Here is a 15314-nt window from a genome sequence, read left to right on the forward strand (position 1 = left end):
ATCCTGGGACGGTCTAGTGGCCTCACTGTCGGGCTGACATGGTCTAACGCCCGTGTTCATCCCATCACGTCAAGTGAAAATAATGATCAATCTATTGTATCATGATACACCTACATGTCATAATACAAAAGTATGTACACCAGGATAGTTCATTTCTAACCCTCACTGTGACAAATACATATTTAATCTGTGGAATAAATTAAGAACTAAATGATCTTAAAGACAAAATGCTAAGTTTTCTCAATGTTTGTTTTACTACTTTCCAAATATAATCCCTTATTTTTTTATAAGCTCTCCTTTTGTAAATATTGTTTATTAGTTATCACGTAGCACACTTGTGTTGTCATTCATTTTGCCTCAGTCACAGTGAGAGAAGCACAGGTTCCAGTGTAACAGTGAGACACCATGACACAGTACCAGGAACATTAAAGTGGAATTATTTCACCATTAATTTATTTTGTGCTGTTCCTACTGTGAGGAGTCAAAATGTCTTTAACCTGTGACTAAACTTCCACCTGTGATCCGATCAACCATAAATAACAGTGCTGCTGTGCAGAGCCACTTAATCGGACTTTAAAAATTAAACTGTGCATCATGAAATCCAAATATTACAGCATAGAAATCAGATGAAAAACAATGAAGATGATCTAAAACAGACCTGCAACAAATCCTGCTTTCATGAAGGTTGGAATTTTTGTTGAAGGTTTTGATTCGATCAGAAGATCATTCTCCTTTTTTTTGTCCACCTCAGTCGTTAGATCAGGTCAGTCATGTATTTTATGTCCCCGCATAAGACATCAGGCTTTTATTTGAGATTTAATTTCCCTATTTCTGTCTTCGCATAGTTTTTATTCATCAAATTGTTTTACTCCTTCTGTGTTAAAAACTGATGATATTACGACTAGTAGGTTTTATTTTGCTGCCACTGTAAAGCACTTGTGGACTTTCAAAAGTGCTCTATGAATAAAGTTTTGCATCAAAACGGTTATCGTTATATATATTAAAATCTGCAGCGTACACCACCGGTCAGGTGGATCGAGGACTGAACACTACAACCTTCATGACGGAGGATTCATTGCTGGGCTGTTGTATTAAGACCATTATTTTCCGCTAACTGTACCTAATAAACTGGACGTGTATGAAGCCTTCGTTTAAATGCAGCTCTGCACGAAAAATAAACAGACAATCATAAACAAAAAAAACAGACAACAAAAACCTCATCGGTAACAAACGTGGACACGACTGGACACCAAGATGGAAATAAAGCAAAGTCCTCTAATGTGCCTCTTTATTTAAAGAAAATAAAAATGTCATTTAAATCATCCTCCCAGGCCAAACAAAGGTTTCTTGCACCTGCACTCACTTCACTCTCGTTGGGGGACAGACGTGTACTGTAGCAGAAGAAAAAAGGCTGATGCTGTTTGTACAAGGAGAAGAGCTTGTCTTGTTGGGTGCTGCTCACACATTCATAGTGCCTGTGCCATCGGGTTATGGCTCCAAAGGACCAAAGAATTACTAATATTGCACGCTCTCATTTATTCATCTCCATTCTAAAACATGCTTTCCTATGTGTGTATGTATACATATTTACCGTATACATACATTAGGTATGTACACCTAGGCACACACATAATTAAACATGTATAATTGTACATATATATTTATATAGACCTATAAATTTACATGTACATACATTTATAAAATTTTACACACGCACACACAACGCACACTCGCCCCCTCACACGCTCGCACGCACGCACGCACACACACTGCGTCTGTGAGTCTATGTTTGTTTTATGTACACATGCGCACAGGCACGCACATCAGTACAGATCTCAGACACACTTCATATCGAAAAAACGTTGGTTCCTATTAAAACAACACCAGGTTGCAATTTGGACACTTTCAATGGATTTCCAATGTTTTGTTTAAAGCTGTGAAATTCAAAAAAACCCCCAAAAAAACCAAAAAGAATAATAATAATAAAAGAAAAGAAAAAAGGAGGATAAAAGAAAAGAAAAGAAAAAAAAAGGCATGGCGCTGCAACATCTGGTCTTCACTGCAGGTAAGTGGTTAATTTGCATAATGTATACAGGTTTTTAGGATTTTTTCCCTATTTTTTATTTTTTACTAAACAGCATTTCCTCTTCTTTCTTTTTTTTTATAAACCAGAAAAAACTAAACTCTACAGAGAAAGTCCCCTACCCGCAGTCTTCCGCTGCCGATAGAGTTTGACATCAAGCTGTACAGCGCAGTCGAAAACATACTTACATCTGAGCTCATTTACAGGTACAGCCATAATCAAGGCACAAAGATCTACAAGTAGATTTGTTTTTCTTTCAATTAAGTTGTACAAAATAATATTACATTTTACAGTCTGTACAGGATAATTCGACCTTGCACTGTGTACAAGTTACCAAAAAAACAAAAAAGAAAAAAAAATAAGAACATTACATTATTTGTTATCTCTCCCGTCCCCTCCCCGCCCTCCCATCAGTATCTCTAAGCCAAAAGGATGGTTTGTGTGGAAAAAGGAGGCAGGTCCGAGTCCGTGGAGGCAGCAGGGCTAAGGTGCACAGAGCTCAGTCCCCTTTCCTTCATTTAAATCCTTCTTCTTCTTCTTCTTCTTCCTTCGCGCCGTCATCGTATATTTCTGTCGTATATAATCTCTCGCTCCACATGTCTCTCGGCCGCTCGGTCCACCCTGCAGCTCGGGCAAGCTAACGTCGTGACAGGGTAATAAATATTTTGTGATGCTACATTGTGTGTATGCTTCCTCTGGAGAAAAAACAACAACAACAACATAAAAAAAAAAAATTAAAAAAAAGTTATTAAGGAACCTGATGCAAAGTGCATTTATCTCTTCGTCCACTCTGTCCCCCTCCTCCCACTCCCCCTCCCACTCCCCTTGTCCTCTCCGGTTTCTTCTTCGGCGTCCAGTCGTTTTTCCACGCGGAGAGAAGAAGAAGCAGGTTGGAGGAGGCCACAAAAAAAAAAAAAAAAGGAAAAAAAGAAAAGAGGAAGAAATAAAACAAAAACGGGGCCAAAGGTCATGGTGGTGATGCCGGCATTTATCCAGCAAGTGACACACGAACATCAACACACATGCGCTCACTCGCCCGGCGTTCCTCCTACTCGTCACCACGCGCACACACGTTAACACACACACACACTGCCTCTACACTGAGGTCCTGTAGGTGTGTTCTTATGTTTCCACACCCACCAGTCCAGGTTCAATGACAAAGCCAAAAAAAACTAAAAACAGAAGGACACGAAGGGGCAAAAAAAAAAAAGAAGAAGAAAAAAAAGAATAAGGAGGTAGCCCAAGGCTTAGTGGAATGACAAAAATCAAGGCATTTGAAAGGAACGAGTAAAAGAGAAAAAAAAGAAAGAAAAAAGAAGCGGCACACAACAACTTTGTTCCCCAGCCTTCCTTTAACATCGGTGAAATGGGGATAAATCGGTCTCAGAGAAAAAGAAAAAAAACAAGTACAAAAAGCTAAGAAGTTAAGAAGAGGAAGAGTATTTGACACACTTCAGTAGTACTTCATAGTCCTCGACAGGAGGGGTGGTCGGGGGTCGTTGAGGGGGTTTCTTTGGGGGGGAAGGGAGAAGGGTGAAGGTTCAAGGTGAGGAGTAGGAAGAGGAAGAGGAGGAGCAGTAAGAGGAGGAGGAAGGGTTCGTCAAGGATGCACAATGGCGGAGGAAAAAAGTAACACAGAAAAGGCTGACGGAGGCGGTCTCCCATCACAAGAGTTCGTACTGCCGCAGGTGCATTCTCTGGATGATGTCCCGGCAGTCGTTGAACACCCGCCGGATGTTCTCCGTGTCCACGGCACAGGTGAAGTGGGGGTAGCAGTAGTGTCTGCCGTCGCCGCTCGCAGTGCTGATCCGCTGTGGGGTACAGAAGGAGCAGCGCATTACTTTTTTTTTTAACATAGTGTAATTCAGGAAAAATAACGGAGGGAGAGATTTTGGCCACAGCTTTTGTATTTTCAGTTTTTTTTTCACGAGACACAAGTGGATGTTTTGATTTCGTGCCAAGCGGGAAGTCCAGTGTCTTTACTTTGATCACATTAAGACAGGGAAGAATAGAGAATGAATATAAACCTGTGCAGTGCCGGTTTCAAACTAGGACGGCGTTTTAGGGCCACGTTGAAGAAAAAGATAAAAGTGAGACTTCTTTGTAATGTTACGAGAATAAAGATGTTCCATGAAAAAAGTCATAATATTACAGGGATTGAAGACGCAATTTTAAACCAGCGTCGCTCAGCATCTCGTCCATACTCGACTCGTCCTCACGAGAAGGTCGGCGTTAGCAGAAGCGGTTTTATCGAGTTCGACGTTAACTGCACAGGTGGTATTTGTATTTTGGCGTTGATCCAGCCGCGCCGAGTAGGAAACACTTGAGTTATGAATTAACGGGAAACGGCTGATCATTGCTTCACTCTCATTCAGTCCAAACACACAGACACTTACGAGAAACTCGTCTCGGATGAAGAACTTAGCTCTCGTCACTCTCGGGTCTTCACCAGGTTCGGGAGTTGCTGAGGGAGCAACATACAGACAGTTTATACACAGATTATAACAGTAATGTGGTGAAAATGAAATTTTTTCGATGGAGGCACAAACCTTCATTTGGTATGGTGTAGCGAGCATATTCAGGGAAGTAGTCTTCAATTTTGGATTTTCCAGCTAATACTTTCTCAGCCAGCATGTCCTGCTTGTTCAGGAATAATATGACCGATATAGTGCGTAACCATCTGAAAGACACCAAGTCCACACAAACACCGTTAATGACGAGAGAAACATCAACGGTGAAGTCAAGAGGGGTTGGGAGCAGGCAGCACGGATCTGAATTTAAAGGAACACACATTTTTTATCCCCCTTTTCTTTTGTGTGCGCGTGTGTGTGTGCGTGTGTGTGGGGGGGTCTATTGCCGGAATCATGCTTTGCCTTCAGATGGTCACTGGTTGAACCCTTTATATTTAGGTCTACAGAGTTACTACTGCACGTTTATTCTTCATTTAAACACTACACCACTTACAACTTTTTGCCTAAACTTTCTCTAGACGTCGAACCACTGGGATGTTCGAGATGACCCTTCGCAGAACGACAACATTGAAGACAGTGGAAAGCGAGACGGCGTGGGAATGACAGCAGAGGAGGAATTTCACACACACACGCACACACACACACGCGCGCACGCGCACACGCGTTTCCGTCTCACCTGTTGTTCCAAATACTGCGGAAGAGGTCCAGGGCTTCCCGTAGCCTGTTGGTGTTATTGTCTTCCCTTATTACCATGTTGTAGCTGCTGCTGGCCACCACGAAGATGATAGCAGTGACGTCTAGGAGAAGAGGAAGGAGAGGACAGGCGCCACATCAGATCCTGTGTTTATCAGGGTGCTAAAAGCCAGATTTTGGAATTAAGTGAAAGAAAACCCCACTCCATTTTTTCACCCCCAGTTTTTCTGTTTCCTCTAGTGTGTATATATAGGTTGTTTGTGTATGTAAAAGGTCTGCAAAGTTAAAAAGACAAAGGGTCTGCGGTAAAGACAGCTGGTCTCCCTGACACTTTCGTTCCTGAAACGCATCGTCAGTGGTCCGGACGATACTTCTGTGAGATAGTGACATAACCATATTACCGACATGCCTAGGCAGCTATGTCACCTTAAATATGAAACAATCTAAAAAACTTATTTTGACTTAAAAAAAATGCGATTTCTGTCTGACAATAATAATGACAATATCAAGAATAAGAAGATTAAGTTTAAATGATAAGAGCAGTTTTAGCCCATTATTTGCACATTTAAAGGTAATAGGTTGTTACCACTTATTCTTTTTTGGGCATTTATCAATGGTGGAAACACGAGTACAAGAATAAATCTAGCCCTGATTTTATTTACATCTCATCACCTTCGTTATCTGCATTTGTTAGCGTGGTACCAAAATTCTCAGTTTAATATTATTTCAGGATCTCTGATGCACCACTTCGTCCACCAACAGCAGACTTTTTTTTCCATTTCAGCCAATCATAAAATAAATATCATTTCATCAGAACATTCAATATATTATAAATTTCTCGTGTTATTTATTCCAAGATATTTAACAAACTTAAATAAAAAAACATTAATAACGTGCTGTATGTCTATTCCTTTGCTGATCATACATGTGATCAATCTCACTTCAGAGTTGCACTTGTTGGGATAACAATATAATGTGTCTTTATATTATAATAATAATTATAATAATGATAATAATCATGAATACCTGTTTGACACCTGACATGTGTGTAAAAATGACCAGTGAGTAAGAAGAGCTGTGACGGGAGGAGGTGTCGTTGTTGGAGGATGTAATAGTTTGGTCGTTTGAAGAAAAGACAAGAAGAAAAAAAAGAAGAAAAAAAAAGCTGAAAGTCTCACCATTAAAGCACTGGATCCATTTTCTCCTTTCATCTCTCTGGCCCCCAACATCAAACATGCTGCGTAAGAGACAAAAAACACACTGGGTCAGACTCAAGACACAACAACACACGCGCGATGCTGCCCTCCTGTGGTCACAGAGGTCACTTCTCTACCGGGACAGGACAGGTACAGGTTGAAATGTATGTGGCCGATCCTGGCAGGACAACATTCGCACTTTACAGACACATCATGACAAAAAGATCCGTTCTCTGTCCTGAGCTAAATCTGCGAAAACGAGATTCTACATCTTCATGGGACCAGTCTGGATAAATGTGAACAAACAATGAAGGAACAAAGAATATAAAGAAAAGCATTATTTGCGTTGGCACCCTGCGTGACCCCGGCGGGATGTTTGTAGCTGAATAATGTGTGCTTCCAAAGGGGAAGTCACGTCCCAGATGCTTTATTATCAATCATTCGGGATGATGTAATTTGATACAAAGGCCCGTTTCAGATGGTAGAATAAGTCCGTTGTGTCTGACACTTTGCAAACGGATCATCTCGTCTGACATCATCAAAGCCGTTACGGAACATTTGCTCTGACCTCCATCGGCGGCGGCTCTTGTAACCACCGGTCAGTCGATTTTGAGCCGTCTCAGATATCGCACCAGTCCATTCCTTTTTTACATCTTTTTATGTCAGGCTCTACGATGACTGTCATAGTTTATAGTCGCGTTCGTGCACGCTCGTGCTCTCACCCCCGACTCTTGTGTATCCCACCGGGAGACTCAGCTGCTCTTCAGCTGTTCCCTAAGACTCAGGATTCCTTATTGTCATTGTGCCGCTGCAGAACGGTCGGTGCAGCCAGGTTTGTCTCTGAGCCATCATTTCTTTCCAGAGCTCTGCTCTCTTTGCCTGCCTCTTTTGAGCCAGATTCTGTTTTTGTACCTTGCCTTTGTTTTGTTTCTCTCTTTGGATTCCCGGGAACCTTTTGTACTTATACTCGCCCCGCTTGGATTTTTGGATCTAAAGTAAAGACTCTTTACTTTTTTTTTTTTTCCATTGGCCTCCTCATTTGTGTTCTTGGGTAAATTTGTTTTGGAGAACTGTGACAGAGGGACATTGACATTTCAGTCTCTTAACACGAGGCCAAGGTAAATACAACCGTGACACCCAAGAGGGAATTAAAAAAAAAATAAAAACATGTAATTATTTGTGCAGCAGTTGTGCAAACAGGAGGTGCAGAGAAATGTTTTAACATGCAAGTTATTAAGAGAAACTGGATAATGCCTGGAGACTCTCCGTCTCAGGACTTTGTGACATAACAGTGAAGCGTGTTCTCAGATGTGGACAGAACAGAAACTTTTGTGGGGGCATGTCTATAAAAAAATTGCCTTTTCTTTGGAGATGTAAGTGAAAGAATCATGTGGAAGAACACCGATGACTCGTTTCCATGTGTGATTTATGCTTTTGTGCTTTCTGCAGAGTTCACAAAGTTAAATTTAGGACTGTTTTTCTTTTAGGTGCTATCAGTAAGTTTTAGTTTTTTTCTGCAGCCGAATGTGGTTTCTCGCAAGTAGCAGGTGTAAGTGATGTTCAGAGCCTCAGCCACTTACACCATGTAGAATGTGATTTAAAACTTGTTTCACGGTCAAAGTATGAAAAAATCAATGAGAACAAGTTCAGATAATATGGCCTCAATTTTATTATCAGGTACATGAATTTTTATCAGATATTTCACCAACAATTATCTTTAATAATATTATTAATTTATCACTAAACATGACCTTTACCTTGTAAGGCAAAACAATGGATGGATGAATAGATGTAGGAATTAATAGATTTAAAAATTCGTAAATCTATCTAAGGCCCACGTGGGATTTTACTATAAACCATTTTATAAATAGTATTTCAATGTCTTTTGAGGTCCTTTTAAAAATGAAATTGCCTGAAGATATCTTTCATTAGCCCCTCGTATTTCTGTGTTTGGGTGGGAATGAGTTTGAGTTTCAGAAGTTCTGAATTTGTAAATTGGGTTTATTTTTTCTCAGTTACATTGCTGACTTTCAAAATATAAGACATAAGTCATAAAGGAACATGTATGAGGGGGTGTTTTATGATTATTACTTATTTACATAGAAGTAAACAAGTTGGTTATCAGCATTTCTTTGAACAAGTTCGGAAACAATGTTGAATAGCAAAGGATAAACTATGAATAAAAATAGATGTTTTATGTCCCAGTCAAAGTTGAGCAAAGACTTACTGAAAGTTCACTTTGTCTACTTGGAACCTCGTTTCAAAAATCCCTGAAGTTAACACTCGGCAGCGTAACAGGTCCTGTAGAAAAACAAAGGAGATATCCAGTTTAGGGGAAGAACAAGACCAAAAGCAAAGAGGAAATTGATTCAAGGCCCTCGTACGGAGAAGATCAACGGCAGCTGACTGACCTGGTCCGTTGGTGTGTATTCGCTCTGTCTTACAGAGTCAATTCTGTCCAGGAAACTGCAAAGAGAGAAACAGAACAGAATCAGATCCAGGTCCATATGCATTTCTTTAGGCTGCAGGAACAACAAAGTTATCAGGGTTTAACCTACATAAAAATAAACAATGTCACGATAATAAGAAAAAGTAGGAAATATATGACATTTGTCTCCAAAAAAATACTGAATCCAGGATAGACAAAACCAAACCATGAGCATCTCTCAGAACCTCAAAGCCCCTCTGACACTAAACCAATCCAAAATCAAATGAATCCATTCAAATGAACCTATACACCGACTGCAACTAGATCACAAATCTTCAAATACAATCACAGCCTCTGTGATCACTTGTTTGAAATGACTATTTCGTTCCTGTTCAACGTGAGCCACAGTGAACGACAGTGAGGCAGCCGCCATGTCCGACTCCCTGCAGCAGGCTCGGCGGGCCGGGCAGATGGTTACCACAAGAGGGCAGGCCTGCTCAGTCTGAGCTATTTTTGTCTGTCTCTAGCCAGAGTGATTACATAAGGCGGTTATTGTGGAGGTTAGACAGCTTGCTGTTGCCATCTCTTCACTACTTGAGAGAGCATGTGCGGCGGCGGCGGCGGCAGCAGCAGCAGCAGCGGCAGCAGCCGGGCCTCTCTGCAGCACAGCAGGCCGAGAGGCTGGGGAGGGAGAGACGATCACTGAGGCCTCCTGGATGATCTGGATCACACCGTGAACACGCCCCGACAAGGACGGTACCAGGGCCAGAATGTATATAGGCTACGCCGATGATTGTATAAACACACTGCTATGGAAAAAGAAGGGGGCTTTTGATGTGACCGGTACATTATTTATACATCAATAAAAAGGGTCCTCTAACATTCAATAGGTCTCTTAAGAACAGCTCAGGCATTTTAGGCATCGGTTACCTTAGATGTTGTAGTATGGTGGCAACAGTGGAGCGCACCAGGGTTTGAAACAAGCCGGGACTGAAAGCAGAAATACCCACGCAAACGTGCAACAGCCAACAAACCTTAAAAGTCGGACAAAAACTCTCTTTAAAAGTTTGTCACTTCAGGTGAATTTGTAAATAGATTAGCGGATTAAACTGAAAGTTAGACAGCAACTCTTTTAAAATCTTATTTTGTATCATTTTATTATGATTCTTTTTTTCAACAAAAAGACCAAATTTGGTGGTTCCAGCTTCACAGAAACACAGTTTCCCTTGTCCTGGGCTGGACAAATGTATCTCTGTCTCTTTTGTGCAATATCAATTACCCTGGAATATTCCTCAACAAAGAAACAAACAAACAATAAATGCAGAAATAAGGAGTTGTCCAGGTCACCGCCATGTTAGCGACCAGACACCACAACACAACTTTATTGGAAAGAAAGAGTGAGAGTTAAGTCAGTCAAAGATTCAACAGAAGAGATAAAGGAGTGCCAGGTTTTTCTCGAACAGAAAGGTTCCCAGCCTACAGTCGAGTGACTCTGGACCAAACTGTATCTCACCATCCCTAAAGACAAGACAACACGACTGCAACATGCAAGAAACCCGATGCACGTAAAAGATTAGTGGTCGGGGGGGTTTGGGTTTCCGTGCGGGGGGCTCGTACGGCCTCCGCCTGGGGTCGTCGCCGTCGGGTTCTGGTTCAATTCGACCCCTTAAAAAAAAAAAAGTAGCACACCTAACACACCCATGTAGAATTAAATGACTGAGCATGAATGCTCCATTATGAGCCGTTAGGTAACAGAGACACTGCTCATGTGCTCTGACAACAATGTTTCCATCGCGCCGACTTTATTTCTGCCTCTCGCACAAAAGGAAGAAGCGAGGCTGCTCCTCTGAGAGAGAGCGCTCGACTTTCTCACAGAGTTCATGTTCGCGTGCAGCAGGACGCAACAACGTACAGGACGTACAAAGAAAAGGACCATGTAATTACATTATCAGTTTAAGATCTAAAGATTCAGTTTTAAATCACTTTTATTGACTTGAGTCATTAAAATTGTCACAAAAATGACGAGTAAAGGTCAGAAATACTTAACTAGAGCCTCTGATAGTCATATCTACAAATTATTTTATCTCACACAACACTGTGTACTTATTAACCAGATGAGATACATGGGACCAAGTGATTTCCCTGCAGGCTGATCAGTCATCTAGTACGTACAAATTCCCACAACTCCTTTCAGGCTACAGAGGCCAGGAAGCCTCTAACTTGCAGTACATCATCCTGACCTTCGACCTGTTGTTACTTTTTGGCCAGAAGCAGCAAAACTGAACTGGTGAACCTGAACTTTGACCTCTCAGAGGACACACCTGCACCTGAGGCTTAAAGACACTGGCTCGGTCGAACGACTTGTTTGACTCATATTCTTTCAAGCTGTGAGCGGTTCAGTTGAAGAATTTTTGATTTCCACCTTCTCGTGGATAATTTTTAGACACCAGAGGAAGTAGAAGTATTCAATATGTCGCAAAGACGACGCAACGATTAAAGAAAAAGTCCCAAAATGAAGACCTTTCTTTATTTTCTCTTTATTTCATCAGAAATATTCAATGTAGATATAATCAATTGTTGCAGCCTTTACCTCATTGATATATTATCAATCAATCAATTAACAGACCATCACTCCTGAAATGATACGCCTGTCACACTAATCTAATAACAAACTCGGACAAACTGAGAAATGAAACGTCGGACATGTTTGAATGAACTGAACGTTAAATCAATTATCTAAATAGTTGCAGATTTTCTTTTCCGTACAGTTAATCAACTTTGCTTTTTTTTTTTAGAAGATAAATGATATGAATGTAAACAAAACACAACACAGTGTCTGCTTAAAGAAAGATAACCTGAAATCAGTCGTGACTCGTCTCTCGGCTTTGCAGTCGCACAAAAACGTTGGTTCAAGAAACGCATTTGTTTACTAGGTCACACAATTTATTGCCTCTATTTTTTGTTTTTGTTTTCAATTAACCCTTCTCTAAAACGACCAGCACACCAATCCGACTGCGTTTGGAAAGACGTAAATATGGAGCATCTCTCACACACACACACACACACACACACACACACACACACACACACACACACACACACACACACACACACACACACACACACACACACACACACACACACACACACACACACACACACACACACACACACACACACACACACACACACACACACACACACACACCCACCCACCCCTCGCCTGAGCGGACACAGACGTGCATTCACACAGGGAAACATAGGGCGAAAACCTCAAAAACCTCCAGCTTTTCGCCCCCACCGCTGCAACAATGTGGGGGTATTTTTAGCGAGCCTTCCCCTGCAGAAACCTAGCAAGGTTATAATTACTGAGCACTTTGTGACTGCCATGTGACAGAAGTAGTATTGCTAGAGCACTGGAGAGCCAAATATAGTACCTTGTACCCAAGCATGGAAAAAACAAAACAATTGAACAGTACAGAAGGGAAAAAAACAGGGTATGAAGATAACATTGATTATGAAGAGGCCGCCAGGATCAGAAGGTTTTAGGTGCGGTTCTCAGTGACGGCTCTGTTCCGGTCGAGCTGCGCTTCGGGTCCGGGGAAACCTGCAGTCTGGGTTGTTGTCGTGGTTCATGTATAGGTTTATATTGTTCATGTGATGTTTCTAGATCAAGACGAATAAGACGCCATAGGTTTTTCTTCCTTTCTTAATACCTAGAGCCAACCATAATGTATGATTTTTGATGATGAATTTGTCTTAGTTTTTCCGTATTAAAAGACTGCTTTGCGACCATCAACCGACATTCATCCACCTGTAATTTCCCATTTATCTTTTTATCTTTATGCAAGCTGACCCACCCACTTCAAGAGGGCTTTTACTACTCCACTACTATCTTGTCTGATAGTCTCTCTCTGTCTCTCTTTCTCTCTGTCAGCAGGGCTGGGTTGTTTCTGTATTTAGCCAAAACACATTGTACTCGTCCTGCAGGCCCAGTCTGCGTTGCTATGTATAGGCTTTGTTGTGGACAGTATCACTTGACTGGGGCCTGGTCTTTCTATGTTGTTGGTCTCATCTTTCCATAAAAACACAGACACAAGCATGAAAGGGGGGGGGTGGGTAGAGGGAAGATGGTGGTGATGGCAGGGGTCACCGACCTCAATGGGGACTTCCTCCTGAACCAGAGCGCTGGTACGAGCTTCCAGAGAGCCACAACAAACAAATGAGCAAACAGGCCTTATTAGAAATAAAGCCACCAACAAGATAAAGAGGCCACTCTGCATTTAGATTTGTACCAAAATAAAACGCATGTATCAAGACAGCAGCAAACGTCCCAAAAACAAAGATCCCCTTGTGAATAAAGGGAAAAAGTTGCTGGAGTACGGCTGGAGAAAAAAAAGCGTCCCCGCCCCGGACAGTCAGTCAACCTTCACACCAACCAGCAGCACCCAGCCTCATGCGCTCATTTGATAATTGGGTTGACTTTTTACAAATAGTGGACCATCTTTAATTAGCAGAGGATCGGATCAATAGTTTCCATATTTTGAGCCGCTCGGGCCGACATAATGGACTTTCACTTCGGTCTCCAACTGACTGGTGACAGCACTTTAAAACTCGCCGATGCACTATCACTCTGGTAAAGCTTCATTTTTAAACCTTTTTTTTTTGGTAAATCATATATTTACCGGAGCTCCGTTGTGTTTCACAACGGTTCGTCAAGAGAGCAGAGAAGAGAAATAACGAATCGTGACATTAATTTGGGATGATAAACAGTTTGAGCGACAATATTTACACCTTGAAAAAGTGCACCAGTTAAACTAACTCAAAGTTAATTTACGGGAAACTGAAGGCAAATAGCACCGGTTAACCGACCACACTGTTTGACTAACAAATGATGTCCAGGTAGTGCAAAAGAAAATATAAGAAAAATAACATGACAGTCAAGAGCGTCGACGGCTCATCAGTAGAACAGAACAGAATAAATAAGACACAAAACAAACAAAATCCAGTGTTTTTTCAAATCTCCTGCCTGGCGCCGCAACTAAAGAAAACATTCATTATCTGTCAATAAATGAACATACTCGTCAATGAGAACTTATTAACAATAAAAATAACAATAAAAATGTCTTTGACAGAACAGAGATCATTATCAATTACATTTTTTTCTTGTAACGATTACAAGAATCATTTCAGCTCTACTCGGATCGTCCCTAAAGTTTTATGCTCGTCAAACTGTAATCTAATATCTCAGCTTGAAAAACTCTTTCCCTGTGCTTCTTGTCTTCTGTGCACACCCAGTATCCGAAACAAATACAGCCGCACAACAAAAGCTCGTCACGTAAGGCCACGTGCGGCCCGGGACAGAGCGAAGGTGGAGCTGCGCAGGATCCCCGGTCACCTGGTGGAAAGATCTGAGCCCAGGGTTCAGCTCATCCATCCAAACAGGAACACTGCGCCGTTTGGAAGATGGATCTGAAACTAGACGAATCCATCAAACGGCTCAGTGGGTACTTCCTAAATATAGGAGCGAGAATGGAGACACTCGCTAAAGTCAAACCAAATCTTGTGTAAACAAAAGTGCCTGCTCTATCTCAAGGCCGCCAATTCGCCTCGCAGGGCCCGCATCAAGTGGTGGTTTTGAAAGGTGTTGTATAAAAATGTAAAATACATGGCGATGCCCTTTTGTCTCTGTTCAGTGTCGACGTGGACCATTAAATTACCTCGGCTTAAAAATAGACTCATCCCCCCAAAATCCGCGTTGGAGCAACAGCGGGGCCTGAGCCACGTCCCACTGTGGAGCTCCCGACTACAGTTCTCACAGTGACACCGACCTATGGGTTTCTCTAAATAATATTGAAGGCCGACATCGATATACTATCTGTCAGCTACTGAATTAGTCGAGTGCCAAAAATAGAAGAAAAAAAAAGCAAGTAAAAATAGCCTGATCAATGATATCGAGCAGGTTTCTATTCTCTCGCCCCGCAAACAACTGCCTCCATGTGAAATTAGTTGTTCCGCCAGGAAATCAAGCGGTGACCTGGTGAAAATGAGCGTTTTCCTCTTTTCTTCCTAATCAAAACTCAATACGCAACGGCTAATTTCAGGGGCGGAGGGAAAGAGACAGGGACGTCTGAAGCATCGGTGCAGATTGTGTAACCCTGATCCGAGCTGCGGTGGCTTGGACAGGTCACCCGACGTAATTACACAGGAGGAAAGAAATTCTAAAATGAAAACGACGAGTTGATCTGGTTCTATTTAAAGATTTTAAATGTGTAGATTGTCGGGATGATAATTCAGTCAGAACTGGGAGCTGTGCAGGCCCGGGTGATGTTTGTGTAGTTCACAGACAGGCCTCCCGGTGGCATCCCTTCGCTCCTGCTGCACACAGCCTTCTCTTCCACACTGACCCTGCCTGCTTTTAGCAGCTGGGTTCCCATGGCAAC

General features: G+C 41.8%; 1 protein-coding gene across 2 annotated transcripts in view; it reads right to left on the bottom strand.

Moving 5' to 3' along the window:
* Positions 1 to 1271: 1271 nt before the first annotated feature.
* gnal (guanine nucleotide binding protein (G protein), alpha activating activity polypeptide, olfactory type) overlaps positions 1272 to 15314 on the bottom strand; it is a 47419-nt gene continuing 33376 nt past the window's right edge. For both annotated transcript variants that reach the window (XM_035635769.2, XM_035635771.2), the window contains 7 exons: positions 8855 to 8909; positions 8671 to 8744; positions 6426 to 6484; positions 5231 to 5351; positions 4633 to 4763; positions 4480 to 4547; positions 1272 to 3894 (listed from right to left, as the gene is read on the bottom strand). In XM_035635769.2, coding sequence (XP_035491662.2) covers positions 3748 to 3894; positions 4480 to 4547; positions 4633 to 4763; positions 5231 to 5351; positions 6426 to 6484; positions 8671 to 8744; positions 8855 to 8909 — 655 coding nt within the window. In that variant the 3' untranslated portion in view covers positions 1272 to 3747. The remainder of the gene's footprint in view (positions 3895 to 4479; positions 4548 to 4632; positions 4764 to 5230; positions 5352 to 6425; positions 6485 to 8670; positions 8745 to 8854; positions 8910 to 15314) is intronic.

Source organism: Scophthalmus maximus, chromosome 5 (assembly GCF_022379125.1).
Source record: "Scophthalmus maximus strain ysfricsl-2021 chromosome 5, ASM2237912v1, whole genome shotgun sequence".
Classification (NCBI taxonomy): Eukaryota; Metazoa; Chordata; class Actinopteri; order Pleuronectiformes; family Scophthalmidae; genus Scophthalmus; species Scophthalmus maximus.